The 18,216-nt window shown below is 38.9% G+C and overlaps 1 protein-coding gene across 1 annotated transcript in view; it reads right to left on the reverse strand.

Moving 5' to 3' along the window:
* Positions 1-2,247: 2,247 nt before the first annotated feature.
* The window catches only part of ATCHR12 (SNF2/Brahma-type chromatin-remodeling protein CHR12), a 59,787-nt gene continuing 43,818 nt past the window's right edge, over positions 2,248-18,216 (reverse strand). The window contains exons 9-12 of the mRNA XM_077390874.1: positions 16,768-16,975; positions 16,529-16,682; positions 4,049-4,651; positions 2,248-3,198 (exon numbers count right to left, since the gene is read on the reverse strand). Of these exons, the coding sequence (XP_077246989.1) occupies positions 2,486-3,198; positions 4,049-4,651; positions 16,529-16,682; positions 16,768-16,975 (1,678 nt within the window). The 3' untranslated portion in view covers positions 2,248-2,485. The remainder of the gene's footprint in view (positions 3,199-4,048; positions 4,652-16,528; positions 16,683-16,767; positions 16,976-18,216) is intronic.

Genomic DNA, 18,216 nt, shown 5'->3' on the forward strand with positions numbered 1-18,216 from the left:
AGATTAGGAACACTTTCCTCTCTCTCTCTCTCTCTCTCTCTCTCTCTATATATATATATATATATATATATATATATATATATATATATATATATATATATATATATATATATATATATATAAAGAAAACGGTTCCTACACATATGTGTAGATAAGTTATCTACACACTAGCTTAAAATACAGTGGGGGCCACATTATTTGGGTGATCCAAACCATTCATTTTTAAGGCCCTCACATAGATAGGGTGTCCACAAAAAATCAGATCCATAGGATCATCCTAACAATTCGAACTGTAGAGGAAAAGAATGGACTAATTTGTGAAAGTTTAAAGACATCCATTTTACCTCCACAAATCGTAGGGTTGGGATGATCCTATAGATCTTGTTTTTTGTAGACACCCTATCTATGTGAGGGTCTTTAAAATGGATGGCTTGGATCACCCAAACAATGTGGGCCCCCACTGTATTTTAAGCTAGTGTGTAGAGAACTCTCTACACATATGTGTAGGAACCGTTTTCTCATATATATATATATATATATATATATATATATATATATATATAGAGAGAGAGAGAGAGAGAGAGAGAGAGAGAGAGAGAACATTTCCTACACACTTGTGTAGGTAAGTTACCTACACACTAGCTTAAAATACAGTGGGGGCCCACATTGTTTGGGTGATCCAAACAATTCATTTGAATGGTCCTCACATAGATAGGGTGTCCACAAAAAATCAGATCCATAGGATCATCCCAACCCTACGATTTGTGGAGGTAAAATGGACGTGTATAAACCTTCACAAATTAGTCCATTTTTTGCCTCCACAGTTCAAATGGTTAGGATGATCCTATGGATCTGATTTTTTGTGGACACCCTATCTATGTGAGGATCATTCAAATGAATGGTTTGGATCACCCAAACAATGTGGGCCTCCACTGTATTTTAAGCTAGTGTGTAGGTAACTTACCTACACAAGTGTGTAGGAAATGTTCTCTCATATATATATATATATATATATATATATATATATATATATATATATATATATATGTGTGTGTGTGTGTGTGTGTGTGTGTGAGAAAACGGTTCCTACACATATGTGTAGAGAGTTCTCTACACACTAGCTTAAAATACACTGGGGGCCCACATTGTTTGGGTGATCCAAGCCATCCATTTTAAATGCCCTCACATAGATAGCGTGTCTACAAAAAATCAGATCCATAAGATCATCCCAACCCTACGATTTGTGGAGGTAAAATGGATGTCTTTAAACCTTCACAAATTAGTCCATTTTTTGCCTCCACAGTTCGAATGGTTAGGATGATCCTATGGATCTGATTTTTTTGTAGACACCCTATCTATGTGAGGGTCTTTAAAATGGATAGCTTGGATCACCCAAACAATGTGGGCCCCCACTGTATTTTAAGCTAGTGTGTAGAGAACTCTCTACACATATGTGTAGGAACCGTTTTCTCATATATATATATATATATATATATATATATATATATATATATATATATATATATATATATATATATATCGAGAGAGAGAGAGAGAGAGAGAGAGAGAGAGAGAAGGGTTGCTGCTCTCGAGCACATAAACAGGGAGTGGGGACATTGGGGGGGTGATCCTAAGCATTCATTTGGAAGGCCCCATCATGGATGGGGGGCCTACCAAAAATCAGCTCCATTGCATCACCAATGGGTGTCCATTTGTGGGGCAAAAAATGGACAGATACATTTTGTCCACAAATCTGTCCATTTTGGCCCCACAAATGGACACCCTAAGGTGATCCAATGAAACTAATTTTTGGTGGACACCCTACCCATGAAAGGGCCCATCAAATGAATGCTTTGGATCCCACCCAAAATGTGGCCCCACCCTATTTCTGTGCTCAAGCGTAGCAAATGCATGCTCATATATATATATATATATATATATATATATATATATATATATATATATATATAGGGTGAGATTTCTGAGGTATCGCGCAGGGTGAGCAACCCTCTATAAAACACCATCTCCATGTAGCTTCACTCATCCAACCCATTCATTCTATAGAACCTCATATAGATTAGGTGTTCCTCATATAGATTAGGTGTTCCTGACAAACCATAACCCATACCCTAACCATAGCCATAACCCAAATAATTGCTAGCCATCAATTTGAAAACCTCCACTAATCATAACTATAACCATAACCATAATCCTACCTATAACCTACAAAACTAATGGGGTGGATGGGTCAACCAAACTGACCCATCATGATGAACCAGGAGTCATTGAATCTTATTTATTTTACAACTAGCGTTATCTGAATTAAATAATAATGGTTAAGCTGGAGCTAAACAGTAAAAAATACACCATTTTACGTTCTGCACCATCACTCAGGACCCAAGTAGGAGTGCAGACAAGCTATTGGTAACTAAATTTACAACAATAGCAGACCAAGTTCATACAAATATCCCTCAATGTTCAGTGCTCAAAACCATCCCCCATTTGCTCTGTTAGAAGGGTGTCCTCTTACATCAGATGAACTTGGAGTCCCACTATGGTTTGATGACCTCTTCCTCTTGTGGGTCTTCCACGTAAAAATGTTGCCATGCCAAGTACTACCCTCAATGCCTTGAGCTTCATTGTTGAACAGTAAGGGGGCGGACTTGTGGGTTTTGGGTGTTTGGTTCAAGAAATCCTCGCTAATGGCTTCACTCGCAACAGATTCATTTTCATTCTGTACTTCCGACATTTTTGCCTCTCCCGCATTATCACTTGTTGATTCATTGGCCTCGGGAAGATGATCTCGTCTCTTGCCTTTCACAACCTTGGATAAGTCTTCTCCCCCTTCCACAGCCTTCAGCCACTGTACGTCACTAAGTAGATCAGTATATACCACCTCTTTTCTGCGCCGTTTTCCTGTTATTTGAGTGTTTGAGGGATCTTTGTCTTGGTCCCCTTTGGTCTTATCTCCCTTGTTGGGAACAGTATATGCCCAGTCAGGGACCTCATGTTCCTCCATAAGCCTCGATCGATAGTTTTCCCTTTGTCTCCTCTCATCATCCATCTTCTCGAACAGCCAGTATTCTTCTTCTGTTCGGGCTGCAAGCCGGTTTATTTCTCTCTCACTTGGAACATCCGTCCCAAGCGAGTTTGTACCCCTACGCATGATCTCCTGCAACATCTGTCTCCTGTCCTGAGCTGTAGAGAACAATCAACAAGCCTTCATTCGACTGTGTTCTATAACCCCAAAAATGGTCCCAGAACCAGTTATCAAGCAAACAACAATATAGTAACTACAAGGGATTTGCTGGCGTCCATCGCAAAAGGCATTTCGCATATGGTCTGTTGCATGTCAGAGCAGCCACCTCGTGAATGAAGACAAGATCTGCTGAAAGGTGAGCCTATGTGGCTGCTCTGACATGCAACAGATCATCCGCAAAATGCCTTTTGCGATGGACGCTAGCAAATCCCTAACGACAATTATCAGAAATATAACCATAATCATGGTTTAAAATTTCAGCCGAAATACTGAAATTTCGGATATGGGCCGGGGCCGGGGCCGACACCGAAAGTACAAATTCCGTTTTTTCAAAATTTCCATTTTTTCCTGAAATGTCGGCCGAAATTGCTTAGATTTCGGCAGTAAAAGCTGAAATTTGTTTTTTTTTAATTTCGCCGGCCAAAACTGAAATTTTAAACCATGACCATAATTACCACTTTCTATACCCTTCTTTTTTTAGTGCTAAAAATGATTCGAAAAGACGTGTTTCTCAAGCGAAATCAACTCTTGAAAGATCATAGAAGACAAGAAACTTGTGGCAGTTGTATTGGACAGGGATTTCTTTTTCTTTCTTTTCGTAGTTCCAAAACTGATTTGCAGACGTTTCTCAAGCGAAATCAACTCTTGAAAGATCATAGAAAACAACAATCTGTGGAAGTTGTACTGAACAGGCATTTCTCTTTCTTTCTTTTCAAGTTCTAAAAAGATTTGAAAACATGTGTTTCTCAAGCGAAATCAACTCATGAAAGATCATAGAAAACAACAAACCTGTGGAAGTTGTATTGAACAGCCCTGCCTGTATGACCTTAGCATCAATGCCCATTTTCTGTTTAGCCCGTTCCAGTATTTCCTCTTCGATTGACCCAACACTAACTAGAACAAAAACACGCACTTCCTTCTTTTGTCCTATACGATGGGCACGGTCCTCTGCCTGTTGATCCATTTGTGGGTTCCAATCACTATCAAAGATGATAACAGTATCTGCAGTTTGTAAATTGAGACCAAGGCCTCCAGCTCGAGTGCTCAATAGAAACATAAAGAAAGGGGAGTCTGGTGCATTGAACTGTTTGAGTAAAGTTCCTCGTTCTTCGGTTTTAGTTGATCCATCCAATCTAAGATATTTGAAGTCATGTAACTGTAAATAGATTTCTAGAATGTCCATAAGGCGGGTCATTTGGGAGAAAAGCAAAACTCTGTGCCCGGATTTTTGCAGTTTAGGAAGTAAGCGATCAAGTAGCTCGAATTTTCCTGATGATCTGATGATCTCCTCCTTACGCCACACGTTATATTCTCCCACGAACAGGTATGGATGATTGCAGCACTTTCTCAGTTGCATAGACAAATTCTGAAGACTCTTTGACTTTCCAGGTCCTGCATGTTATTTGTCTTAGCAGTATAAAAATGACTAACAAATAAGACAAACAGATAGGGGCTGAAGGATAAAAGTTGGATATGATTCTCATACTATACGCATCTAGAAATTAAATAGATAAATATGATGACAGTGACTCTAGATTGTACAAGTTTAAACCGAAAATTTATGATAAAGTCAATGAATAGATAGTGTATGTCTCAAAAAATGGAATGGAGTTTAAAATCTACTCGACAACTCTTGCTCGTTTTCAAGTCAGTTTTTAAGATGACAAAAAGTTCATTAAATGCTCAGACAATTTCAAAAGTACAAAGATCAATTTGATTAAAGGTTTGAGTACACTATCAATTTGATAAAAGGTTGAGATCATTTTGAAGTATTATCTTCTATTTATAAAGCCCCATTTAAAACTACAACATTATAATATTTGCAACACCTACCTACTGAGCTATAAAATGAACCGTTTTCTTCCCCTTCCTCTTCTTTCACCTAACCCTCCCTTATATCTCCATGTCAAATCCTCGGGTATCACCCCTTTACAAAAAAATATGCTTCACAAGATGGGTTATGACGACAGCTCGTTTACAAAAAATATGCTTCACCAGATGTTTGATTACGAGCTTTGCAAAACCAGACAGAGTCAAGGAGCAGATTAAGGTATTAAAAACAAACTTTACAAAATCTTGATTTGCTTTTCATTGCCTATTTAACCTTCACCCGTTTTCATACTAACATAATTCGTGTTCACTTCCCCAATCGAATGTTAGCACATTTTCGCATCCATGGCTTGCAAGTAACTCTAATGATGAAGTATGGTATGGTGGCATACTATGTTGCATCATTACGGATACGAGTGTCGGAATCGACATCGGTATCGAGTGTCGGAATCACAAACCTCAAAAGAGACGATTCGTGGATTCACCAAAATATTTTAATCAATTTCAAAATTTTATTTTTTATATACTAATATGAATATAATAAGTAATTTATTCAAAATATTAATAGGTTAAACTTAAGTAGATATTATATTTTATTTCCATTTAAGAAACTTAATATTAGGATGGGTAAAACTCAAAACATGCAGTAATTGTAAAGTTGTGGTTGAAGTATTCAGAAAAAAAAGAAAAAGATAAGAGAGATCTAGAAGTGTCTTAGAGAATCCTTAAGTATTGGAATCCGAGACATGTCCAACATGGATTCTTCGCCCGTTTAGAAGAATGGTAGTATCAAAGATCATGGAGACATACATGAGTTGTCACATTCTCAACATCCATTACGCAATATTCAGATGTTGGGTGCGTAAGTAGGTTTTCCCTGCATTTCAATGGCTGCCTACAGGCCTAGACTTCAAAATTCTTATGGAAAGAAATTTGTTCATGATGATGATCGAAGAAACAGTCTGCGCCATGTGCAGATTTAACCATGCACTATTATACATAAAATTTATTTTATATTTTGTCCCTATTTTTTATTTTTGTTATAATTTTTAACAAAATATCACAAAATCCTTTTAAAAAAGAAGAATATCTTTCTTTGCCATGTAGTGTATTAGTGGTATACTATACCATTTTGTGTTAAAGAATTATTTAAATATGAATTGCATATGAAATGTTGTGCGCACTTAATTATAAGATGTGTGATAGCACATATCACAAGGTGCTTGATATTGGTAAACCGTTATGGGCATTTTTCCAGCTTTTGTGATGATTTCTAAGTGTCTTTGCTCTTATTCCAGCATCCCTTGAAGTTTCATCTTAAATGTTTATCATTTGCCAATGTTTCTATATGTTTTTGTGAATTTACAATATATCTATTGAAATTTCCATCCGAAATTGACATGTTTTGATTTTCATTATGACTGAAATGCATACCAAAACTGAAACCTAAAACCTTGCTTTTTATCACGGCGGTGAATTTACACAGGTTGCCCACAAGATGATCACATTGGATCAACACAAATTTCCCCAGTCACTTTTGCAAAACTTTGTGGATGGGCACGCAACTACAATATAGTTGGGCAAATCACCCTAGATATATGACAAAACCAACAAACAGGATACAAAGTTCATCGGTCACTTTCGGAGGACATTGTGGAGGACAGTCACACAACATCAATATAGTAGTGCATATAAGCCCTTGAACAGACGGCCAAGCCGAGATCGTGAACTGTAGCCTTAGCGATCTTATTAAGAACACAGTAGGAAGTCAAAAGAGGAAGTGAAGATTTTTTTTTTTTTTGAAAGAAGACAGTTCTATTAATAATAGAATAATTACAGAGATTGGGGACCAGTACTCCCTCAAAACATAACGTCAGAAAAGCCAGGATGGATTAATCCCATGGCCAACAGGAAAGCCAATAGGATTTCCCAAAAGACCCCTACCTCACATCCCCGAAAGGTCTCCTAAAAAACAACTAATTCTATCAACCAGTTTGGGATGAAGATAATGGCATCCACTACCTCTTCCTTTGGTTCCCTTTTTAACCAGACTAATTCCTCCAGCTTTCTAGTACATACCAATTTATTGGCCTCCCAATGAAGGCGCCGCACTCTTTTCTCATCCGCCAAATGATTCTGGAAAGAAGGGAGTTTGTATAGTGGTATACAAATCTCCTTTATATTACGTGTCCCTGTCAGAAGAACAAGCTCCTCCACATTCTGACTGTCCTCCTTGAAGTTCTTCCATTGTCTTTTGATGATGCCCCTGACAATCTCCCTTGGCGTTGGAGATACCCAAGAGGCCTTATCTTCATCAAAACCATCGCCCTTAACAGCTCTAAGTCCTCCATCCGATTTTGGCAATCCTCCATCCTTGTGGAATTAGGAGAGCGGTCGTTCATGGGGGTGGAGGGATGTCGAACACCATTTACATGCTCCATTTTTATTTAAACCTGACTATTTTCTGCAACACGCAAACTACAGCAATCGACTTTATATCTTCCCAGAGCGGTATTCATGACAGACGTCAGTTCCAAGGATTGTGCCGCCGTCATGATATCAATTCCAAAGATACGGTGTCTAAACACCATGCATCAAGCAGGCGCCACTTGGCGAATAATTAAATGTTTTCAATTTAACCCAAACGCTTCCTCTCCCCCTCTCTCACTTTTTTTTCCCACTTCCCAACATCCTAAGCATCCTGAATTGGAGTATCCTGATGGCATTACAAAGTTAATCCTCCGAAGAATACACCCAACGTAGTCTATTTGCATAATAATTCCCATTATGTTATATTTGCTCCAGCCCCAAGGTAGGGCTAATATATCAAGATTTGTGATCTCCATCGTTCCCCCTAATTCCCGAAGTCATCAAATTGCCGAGCACTCCAGCCTCAATTGGGGGGGGGGGGGGGGGGGGGGGTTGAACCACTCAATGGCTCAACCATCCAACCAACCGAGGACATCACACAGCTGGGGGGATTTAATAAGGAGGAGAATTCTCCCAGGATCAAAACTGGCGAAAATATCCTTGGGCCGATCAGATGGGCAATAGCTTTTTGTTCACCTTGCTCCCTCATTCCTGAAAGTAATCTTTTCAAGGATCCTATCTCACAATTGGCCTCTAATTATTCGTCGGAGCAACTTCCTCTTTTTCGAAATGTTTCGATTTGATTGTTGGGATTTGATGATTATTCCATCAAGGGTAAACCCATTTGTATGCTTTTTCAGGATGCCCAGTGCTCGATTCCTTTTATCCTTTAGTCGTGATGTAGCTTGAGTCAATAATGCTGGTTTATGGAGCCTCAATTTGCTTCTCCAAGGATGTTCCACTTGTACATTGGATATGACTTTAGGAGGTGGGGCCGACTTAATAGATAAGGATTTATCCATTTCCTCTTGATTTTGATGCTTACCCACAACGGCTCCTTTATCAGTACTAGCAAACCTAGCCTTGAAATTTCCACCCGATATTTGCGATTTGAAATTTCAACACTTCTTGTGGATCCCCCAAGGATTACCAGGGTCAGGGTGGACTGATCGATGCATTGGAGGTGGCCAGATGGATGGAAGATCAACGGTTCTCCCACCTTCTACCATCCTGTCTTGGATGACCAAAGAAGGCCCAGGATCTATCCCGCTCCTCCACTGAAAGATAGGCTGACTCATGTTAGAGCCCGCAAACGACAGCCCCGAAGCCGGCGTGGATGTCGTCAGTAGCTCTTCTGCTCTAAGGGAAGCTTCCCTGATTTTATTTACAGGGACCGGAGGCTTTGATCTTTTCAATCCCGGAGGATCACAAATTTCCAGGCATATCTTGAAGCTATTATTCTGAATCTGAAGATGGATAAAGGGCTTGGATAGCTACCAGTCAGTTGTGTAAATTTTTCCAATACATATCTCATATAATTTTTTTGAAATGGATATAATTTTTTTCCAATACATATCTCATAAAATAACCATGGTTTCCTTCCATTTTTATTTCCAGAACCGGTCCAAAAAGATTCCCCAAAGCCTCCACAGTCGATGTTGCCCATGCATGAAGAGGAATTCCAAAACATTTAACCCAAATAGCCTTCGCCCCTTGTTGATATTCTGGATTCCACGCAGATAGAGAGGTGAGATAATTACCATAGGCCTCACCCCGCATCTTCAAAATCCTGGAAGCCAACTCCACGTTTTCAAACATGAAAAGCACCTCATTTTGAGCGAGAATATTGGGCTTGGTTAGGGTAGGAATGTCTCAGAACCATTTTGCCCATTTCCACAGGTCATCTAGTATCCAATCCTTCATCTTTATCCTTCCAATTAAACAGGCATTTAGAAGTTGTGTACGTTCACCCACTTCCTTACCAGATATGAAAGGACTGGAATTCCTTCCTCAAAACTGGTTGCTACCACCCCTGAATCAGCCCAGCCCCCATTCTCGTCCTTAGATTGGTGATGGAGACGACAAAGGTGTTACTGTCAGAAACCATCGGCAATTTTTTCGCCATCTGAAATTGTGGTTCCACATTTAGGGCAAGTCCAGTCCCCCGGCAATTTTTTCGTCATCAGTCCCGAACACCTCAAGACTAGAGGTGGTAATGAAGATGCAGCACTACCTCATCGAGAGTTCGAATATTATTATAGTGCAACAGACCTACAGGGAAGTCCCTTTGAGGCAGCTTATGGGAGGAACACAAACAACCTTCTTAATAGTGTTGTTGCTGATTACACGGAAGGCTGATGATGATGCAAAGGAGATGGTGGACACATTAGAGAAAATCATGAATAGATGCGCAAGAAGCTAGAGCAGAGCAACTCCAAATACAAGATCCAAGCCAACATGAATATAAGGCATCCAGAGCTTCAAGAAGGTGATTTAGTTATGGTCTACTCATGGAAGGAGAGATTTTCAGTGGGCACATACAAGAAGCTAAATAATAAGGTTAGATCATTCATAATATTGAAAATTATTGAGATAATGCTTATGTGATTGACTCTCAAGAGGATATAGAGACATCCAACATCTTCAGTGTTTCTTTCTATACGAGTACCATGACGAAGAGACAAGCATCATGGAGCAACTAAACTTGGGGACAAGTTCTTTTCCAACCGGGGAACATCGATGCATGTGTAGGACCATCACGCACTAAAGGAGCCCATGGGACGAGGGTGCTTCTTTCTATTTTTTTTCCTTTGAATTTTAGAATCTTATGAGTTTAGGGATTTACTTTTATAACCCTAGAGTTACATTAAAAAGATACTTTATTTATTCTTTAAAAAATTGTATTTTAGTCTCTTCCCATTTCATAAAGTTAGGTGGTTTTCTAAGTGATATGAAAGGAGAGAGGAGGGAGGGGCAGGGGTCATGTATTACAAGTTTGTCTTTTTATTTATTGAAAGGAACTTGGTTGTCTCTTACGGCTTCCAATCTTCAAGGAATATCGACTCGGATTTGAAACATTATGTGCTGGACTTTGATAGTCCATCTAATTGACTCTCTCTCTTCCCTATTATTTTAATACTATTTTTTTGTTTTCTTGGAATTATTCTTGGTTAAATCTCTTAGTTTGAACCACGTGTATAATCCAAATGCAGGGGTTGCAAATCAGATCCGGTGAACTTTTAGGAGCATTAATGAGGATTGATTGAATTAGGGCAGCAAGCATACATTTCCACACAATTAAAAACAAGAGTAATGCTAGGGAAACCGAGAGTAGGACCTAAAAGTGGACTGATCAAATTGTTCCATGCCACAACATCACTAGTGACTTGAGCAATCCCTTAAGTTTAGGGAAATCACCAAAAAGTAAATTTTTCTTTAACCGGTGGCATATTCTCATTGCAGGTCCCATTGTAGGTGGTACTCTAGGTCTCCATATCATTTTCCTTAAACAAAACATGGTAGCCAATCACGACTAGATCATTCATAGAAATTTATAACTGTAGAGTACAAATGTAGGGTTTGCAAATCAGATCGGTGAAAATTTAGGAGCATTGCCGAGGATTGATTGAATTAGGGAAACAAGGATACATTTCCAAACAATTTAAACAAACATGGTAGCTAATCACAACTAGATCAATCATCAAAATTTATGACTGTAGAGTTCAAACCATAGTTGCCGGAAACTCCTTGGGCGTGTGGGAGACCCGTTTCCCATAAAACGAGTTTCTCGCGGCCTAAAATAAGGGAAATACGTTTCGGAAACGTTTCCAAAATATGATACAAAATTGGAGAAATGTTTCTGAAACACATGGGAAACATATGGAAAACTTATGTAAATAATGTGTAAACGCGTGATAAACGTATGCAACACTCGTAGAAAGTTCATATGAAATGTGTAGGAAACATGTGTGGAACTTACGAAAATAATTTTGGAAAAACACATCATTTCCTAAGACGTTTTTCGTACGATTGTTTCTCGTTTCTCATTTCTCATTACCCCGGTATTTGTTTTCATGCGTTTCCCGTTTCCGTTTCACGTTTCGTTTCCCGAATTCATTTCCCACCCTGGTAAGTATGGTTCAAACATCATTAAGAACTTGGTCTATCCAAGCAAAGTGCCATATAATAGATCCATGATAACTCAAACCTACTATAAAAGAAACCAGGTTTGTCTCAAACCGCATGCAACAAAAAGAATAGCAGATCAGGTATAGATCTGAAATTTGTTCAGATCAGTCCCTAAATAGTCACTAAATGGCAGAAAGAAAGGTAACTAGTTTGGAGTAGGATGATGGTGGGCGGCAAGGAAGTTAGGGAATGGTTGGGGAATAGAGGAGGAGAAGATGAAAAGGGGGAAAGGAGAAGGAAAAGGGAAGATGAAGAAAATGGAGGTTAATGGGAAAGGAAAAAGGAGGAGAAAGAGATAAGGGAAGCAGAGAAGAAAAGTGAGTAAGTAGAGAGATAGAATGGTAAGCAGAAGATGACTAGATGAAAGGGGGAAAGGAAAAGAGAGGAACGAGAGTGAAGGGGGAGGAGAAAGGGAAGAGAGAGGGAGGGGAGAGTTGACATACCTTGGAGGGGGTATATTGCCTTTGGCCTTGCATCGTCCACCAAGAGTAGAACGTGAGGCAGGAGAAAAAAAGAAGAGAGAGGGGGTAGAGGAGCTCCCATGCCACGTGAGAGAGAGAGAGAGAGAGAGAGAGAGAGAGAGAGAGAGAGAGGAGGAGGAGGAGGGTTTTTATTTTATTTTTCTTTCAATCGATCTCCCCTCTCTTAGGGTTGTTGGAGGGGTTATATTGTTAAGAGGGTATGCGGTAGGGTTTGGCTATAAAGTGTGTGCGCAATGGGTTTAGGTGAGTAGGCTAATAGATTTTCGTCTAATTGATGGGCCATGTGTCTAAATGGGTTTAGGAAAATGATTTGGGGTCATAAGTGGTGGGCAATGTAACACAGAGTAGCAATAGCAGAAGATCTGATTAAGGTGCCGAGGTTAAGGGTACGGTAAAGGTGTTATTTTAGGCAAAAGAAAGGGAAGAGGAAAGGAAAAACTATGGAAAATGGGAGAAAATGATAGTTGGAATTGTTGAAAGGGTCGATGGAATTGAATCATTGGAATTAAAGGAAGGAAAGGTTAGGTTATAGCATGAAATAATGGGGTGTTTGTTAACGTGGAAGTTGGTTACAAGTTTCCAGAAAGGGAAGTCCTTGGGTTGGTTAGGCGGATAATGGCTGAAGAAAGGTTGTTAAGAATTAAGAGGTGGGTAAAGGTAAGGGGTAATCAGATAAAGATTAGGAAATTCTATCGGTTTTTCAAGAATCGGCTGGAAAGGAAGTAGGGGTTGTAGGTTCTTGGTTTAAACAAGGTGGTCGATGTTAGAGTTAGTGGCTAAAAGCCAGTACATTTTACATGTCTTGTCATTTAAGTATTTATAGAGGTTTCACTCCATGACATTTATTGGGGATTATCTAATTGAATATGTGTAATGTGCTTATTATTTGACACATATTTGTCCTTAGGTAGCAATAGGAATTACATGCTCAAGGATTCACAGATCGTAGGGAGATATGGTATCCCAATTCTTTGCAGACCTTAAAAGTTCATGGTTGGGGTTGAGATTGGACATCTCCTCCTATACACAACCAGCACCAATCTTGCCTACATGCACGAGTCGTGGAGTGGCTTAGCTCGGTCACTTGAGTAGTGGACCCTAAGCAAGAAGAATGGGTGTCAAGATGGGATCGCACACAGAATAGGATCACACTAGAATAGTATGTGGACAAGAGTTAGTAAGGCCATTCTACCAGACAGGACCCTTTACATGTCCTTGACCTGAGGGGCCATATTGGTCTATGGGCTCGGCCTAGAATCTTGGTTTATCTAGCACTAGTCCTTCTATGTGTGACCTAAAGGTAGTACTGGAACCTTGGGCAAACCCACAAGGCTAATAGGGATATCCAACATGGAACTCTCCGCCCCTAATTATGGGGATATCATCTACAGTTTCGGTTATAGCAGTAGGCCTATAAAATAGCCTGGCCAGGCGGATTTGATAAATGGTTTATCAAATGCTTTTCTAAAAGGATTGCATGTTTTTGAACTGATTTAGCGAATGCATTTGCAGGCCCCGAACTACTTGACTAGAAGGTATACCATGAATGGGCCCAGGGTGTAGTACATGTCCACCCCCCGTAGGACCCAACTTAATAGATGTGGGAAGGAAAAAGGACTTGTACATATTAGATGTGATTAGGGGCATGATGATTTGGCGGTCATCTCAGGGTTACATCTCGATGGAGGCCACTGATCCAATGCGATTGTAGTTTTAACTATGTAGTAAGATCATAGTGGGGCCCATCATTAGGCTCTGCAGGATCGACCGTCGAATCCTTGCTAAGATCCCACTCATAACTCGAACAACCCATTTATATCCTTTTGGATAAGGGTCCCGCATTTACTGGATTGCACGGACGAACTAGATTCGTTGCATTGATAGAAGAGAAAAGATATGCATAGTTCTACTGGTGTATAAACGCCATATGACACATTTGGAATACCTAAATAGTTCATTATTAGCTAAGGGGTATTTTGGGAATTAATGAAAATATGGATGGAGTTTTTGTTCCGTTGGATGGGAGAAGATTTTGTGATTTAATAAAATATAGATTTTATTTAAATTACAAAATTGGAAAAAGGATTTAGAAGAGAACATTTTTGGCGAAATTCAAATCTAGGTGGGTCCCATGCAAAAATGTCCATTTGTCTTTTTAATTTGATTTGATTTCTTTTCTAAATTAAATCAAAGCTTGAGTAATATCTCTTTAGAAATAAAATAGGGAAAGTGGATATTTAATTAGAGAGAAAAAGTAGTGGAGATAATTTTGGGATTTTATTTGGAATCAAATAAAAAGACAATGTTTTTGAAAAAGGAAAAACGCCCCCACCCTGCCACCCTGGTAGAAATTCGTCCACTTCATTCCTTCTAAAAAGGTTTCCTATTGAATTTGTTTCTTTTATAAAAGCTAGTTTTCTATTTTTGAAAAAGCAAGTTGGAAAAATCTTTGGAAACTTGAAAATAGAAATATGAGCTTTATATATATCCCAATGGGACGTTTTTCACATCTCTCTTGGGCTGGAAATTTGTTCATCTCTCCCACAAGCAAAAAAACCGAAGCTCTCTCTCTCTCTCTCTCTCTCTCTCTCTCTCTCTCTCTCTCTCTCTCTCTCTCTCTCTCTCGTTTTTCCCTTCTAGTTCTAGTTGTTTGAGAACAAAAATCAAAAGCTCCATTAGAGATTTTCAAATTTCCCTTATTGGGTTCTAATATTGATCAGCACCTATATTAGAACAAGAGTTGTTCTATTTCCCTTTGTGGAAATCAAAGGAATCCATCAGTTCAACTTGTGGGTCCGCAGCGTTCAGGACGATCGTGGCTATTCGAGGAGTAGATCACGCAAACGATATCATTGCAGCTGTAGGTGAGGCATTTTTCTTACTCTATGTATTTATTTAAATCATCATCCAGTCATCTAGACCCTAGGATCCTAGGTTAAGGGCAGCCCAATGCACGAGACTCCCGCCATTGTGGGGTTTGGGGAGAGCTAGATGTACGCAGCCTTACCCCTGCTTTGCAGAGAGGCTGTTTCCGTGACTCGAAACCGTGACCACCAAGTCACAATGTAGTAACCTTACCGTTGTGCCAAGGCAAAATTGATGGAGAATTTTTATTCTATGTGATTTCTAGTTCCACTGCGCATAGCAATTTTGCCCGGGGGTGAAAACCCTTCTAACAGTCGACTAAGTTTGGTTAGCTAGTTAAAGATTGAAGAAAGGTAGTTAAGAATAATGAGGTGGGTAAAGGGAAGAGGTGATCGGATAAAGATTGGGAAATTCTATGGGTTTCAAGAATCGGTTGGAAAGGAGGTAGGGGCTGTTAGGTTCTTGGTTACAACAAGGTTTGAGTGGCTATAATAGAGGATATACGAGTGAGAAAAGTATGGTGGTTCTTGGGATGATGGGTGTTGGTTGGGATGAGGATTGAGGGTTGTTGTTTGGATGGGTTTTCGGTTAGGGGGTATGAGGCTGTTTTGCGCAAGGCAGCAAGTGGTTCTGTGTTGTGGGAAAAACAACAAGGAAGGGGTGAGAACAAGGCTTGCTGTTGGCTGATCTTAAGGGTTCTTGCAGCCAACGAAGGAGACCTGAGATCAAAGGTTTAAGAGGGGCTGAGAGGTTTGTGCAAGTTTGAGCACATATTTTCACCCAATGATCTACCAACCATACCAGCATGATCTGGCCTTGAAGATTGGGAACCAAAAAAAGAGGCACCCGCTTAAAAAGCTTGCCCCTGTATCTTTTATGATTATATAAATGTAAACCGGCTTGCGAAGGCTAGGCCAATCACTTACGGATAGAGCTCAACTCCACCGAGAGTAACTATGATCCTTTTCTTCTATCTATGTTTATCCCTTTTACAAGGTTACATCAGCATTCGTCTCAAGATTATTCAAAGACGAGTAGAACAACTATGTTTTCAAGTTTCAAAATCAACACAGAAGTACCAAACTGAAATATCCCATACTCAGGAAGTCATGAATCTGGCAGGACAAGCAATGAAAGATCTCTTACCAAAATGGTTTGGGGGTGTCACATTCATTTCCTTCTCAATTAATAGGGATAAAACAACATGTCTAGATAGCAGATTGATGACAAAATTTTGTTCTGCTGAACTTAGTTTAGCTGGTGTAGGCTATATGACTACCAATGAATAAATTTACAATGTAGTTAATTCAAACAAAGCAAGCAGACAGAGCTTCAATAAGTCAATAGAGGAGACAGAATGGAGGCCTAATTTTGACAAAAGCAAATTATTTTATATTGCAGAATGATGGTAGACAGATAGCTCCAATTTAGAGCAAGATAAAGCAGAATCCTGCCAAAAGATTATGGCATAAATTCCAATGAGAACACTTTAGTTGAAAAATGACAATAGATGGATGGATCAGACGTAAAATACCAGAATCCAATCCGACTCTTCCAATGTCTGTGACTTGCTGATAGTATGCTTTCTGCCAAGCTGATAAATCACATTTTAGTATGACTTGTGTTTTCCCAGGAAGGAACTTCTCCACCTCATCCTTCTTCCTCCTGAGTAAAAATGGCCTTATAACCTGAGAATCCCAAGAAGATATTAAAAATGGAGCTGAATTCAACAAAATAATTAAAGCATACGGTATAAGTAGGTCCCACACTAACATGATGCAAACGGCGAATAATCAATAATTCTTCTTCATCAGTAAGAGAAACATCACAGCGATCTGCAAAGGGTGCATTAAACCAGTCCTCAAAATTCTCCACCGAATTAAAAATGCTAGGTAGGAGAAAATTAAGCAAGGACCACAACTCCTGCAAACTATTCTGTATTGGAGTGCCAGTCAAAAGAAGTCTACGTCGAATACGATAACTGCACATGACGAAACACTAAATTAGGAGATTTACCTCTCATCTTATTATGTAATAGAAAACATATTATAGAAAGAAAGAAATTATTTCATTCAAATGATAACTAATAACTAATTAAGTAGCACGATCTGAAATGCATTTGGTATCTACAGTGTTGCATGGATTAGGATTCGCGTGTCGGGATCCGACACGATTCGAAGTGTCGGATTCGGCAAACCCTCAAAAGTAGGATTCGGATTCGGTAATTTTTATTCTGGGGTTAGAGGGTTGAGGTGAGTTTTTCTATTAAGAGAGTTGAAGGATGTTTGAGGGTCGAGGCACGAGGGTTTTTATTTAAAGAGTACGGGTTGTGCTTTCATATATAAAAAATTTAAGAAGAAAATACGTTTAAAGGGAAAATATATAGGATTCGCATTTCAAAAGAGACGACGATGAATCGGATTCACCAAAAAAAACAGGATTCGTGCGGGACACGGCTACGACAAGAATCCAGGTGTGTCCCACGTGAATCCATGTCCGATTCAGATGCAGAGACGTATCGACACGGATTCGGCATTGGGGGGCAAAGAATCCATGCAACATAGGGTATCTACAACATTGTGCAATTACTTCGATTTTGAGTATGAAATATCACTAAAATGAAACACCTGAATACAATATTATCCTACTTAGAAGTAGGATCTGAAATTCTACATTGCTACGGTACGTCGGTATCTACAACATTGTGCATATTACTTTGAGAAAAAACCCTGTTTCTACGCATGCCTTGATTTTCTTAGTTTTTGTAAAAGTGTAATGATTTTTTTAAATTTTTAATAGAAGTACAAAAAATTAAGTATATTTATAAAATATAGTATATAATACTGCAATAGTATGAGTTGTGTTATTTATATAAGTTTCTTGTCAATTCTAATTATTTTATTTTTAAATATCATTTTTTAGAATTTTTATATAATAAATTAATTTTTTCATATTTTAAATAAAATTGAAGAATTTTAAGGATTTCACTAATTCTTGAATATCTTAGATAAATTACAAAGACAATTGATGGTGCTTATAAAGAGCACTTACATGATAAACATAGAAATAAATCAAGACAACTATGGAAAGAGATAACACTAGAATATTATAATCTAACCTAATCAAATCTACTTTCCTAATCTCTCTTGCTTGCCTCTTCTAATCCACTTGGCTAATGTATCTAGTTGCTTCATTTAGCCAACTTACCCAATCTACCTCCAA

This window comes from Tasmannia lanceolata, unplaced genomic scaffold, assembly GCF_043159265.1.
Source record: "Tasmannia lanceolata isolate RefF3 unplaced genomic scaffold, GAP_Taslan_0.1 ptg000002l, whole genome shotgun sequence".
Taxonomy (NCBI): domain Eukaryota; kingdom Viridiplantae; phylum Streptophyta; class Magnoliopsida; order Canellales; family Winteraceae; genus Tasmannia; species Tasmannia lanceolata.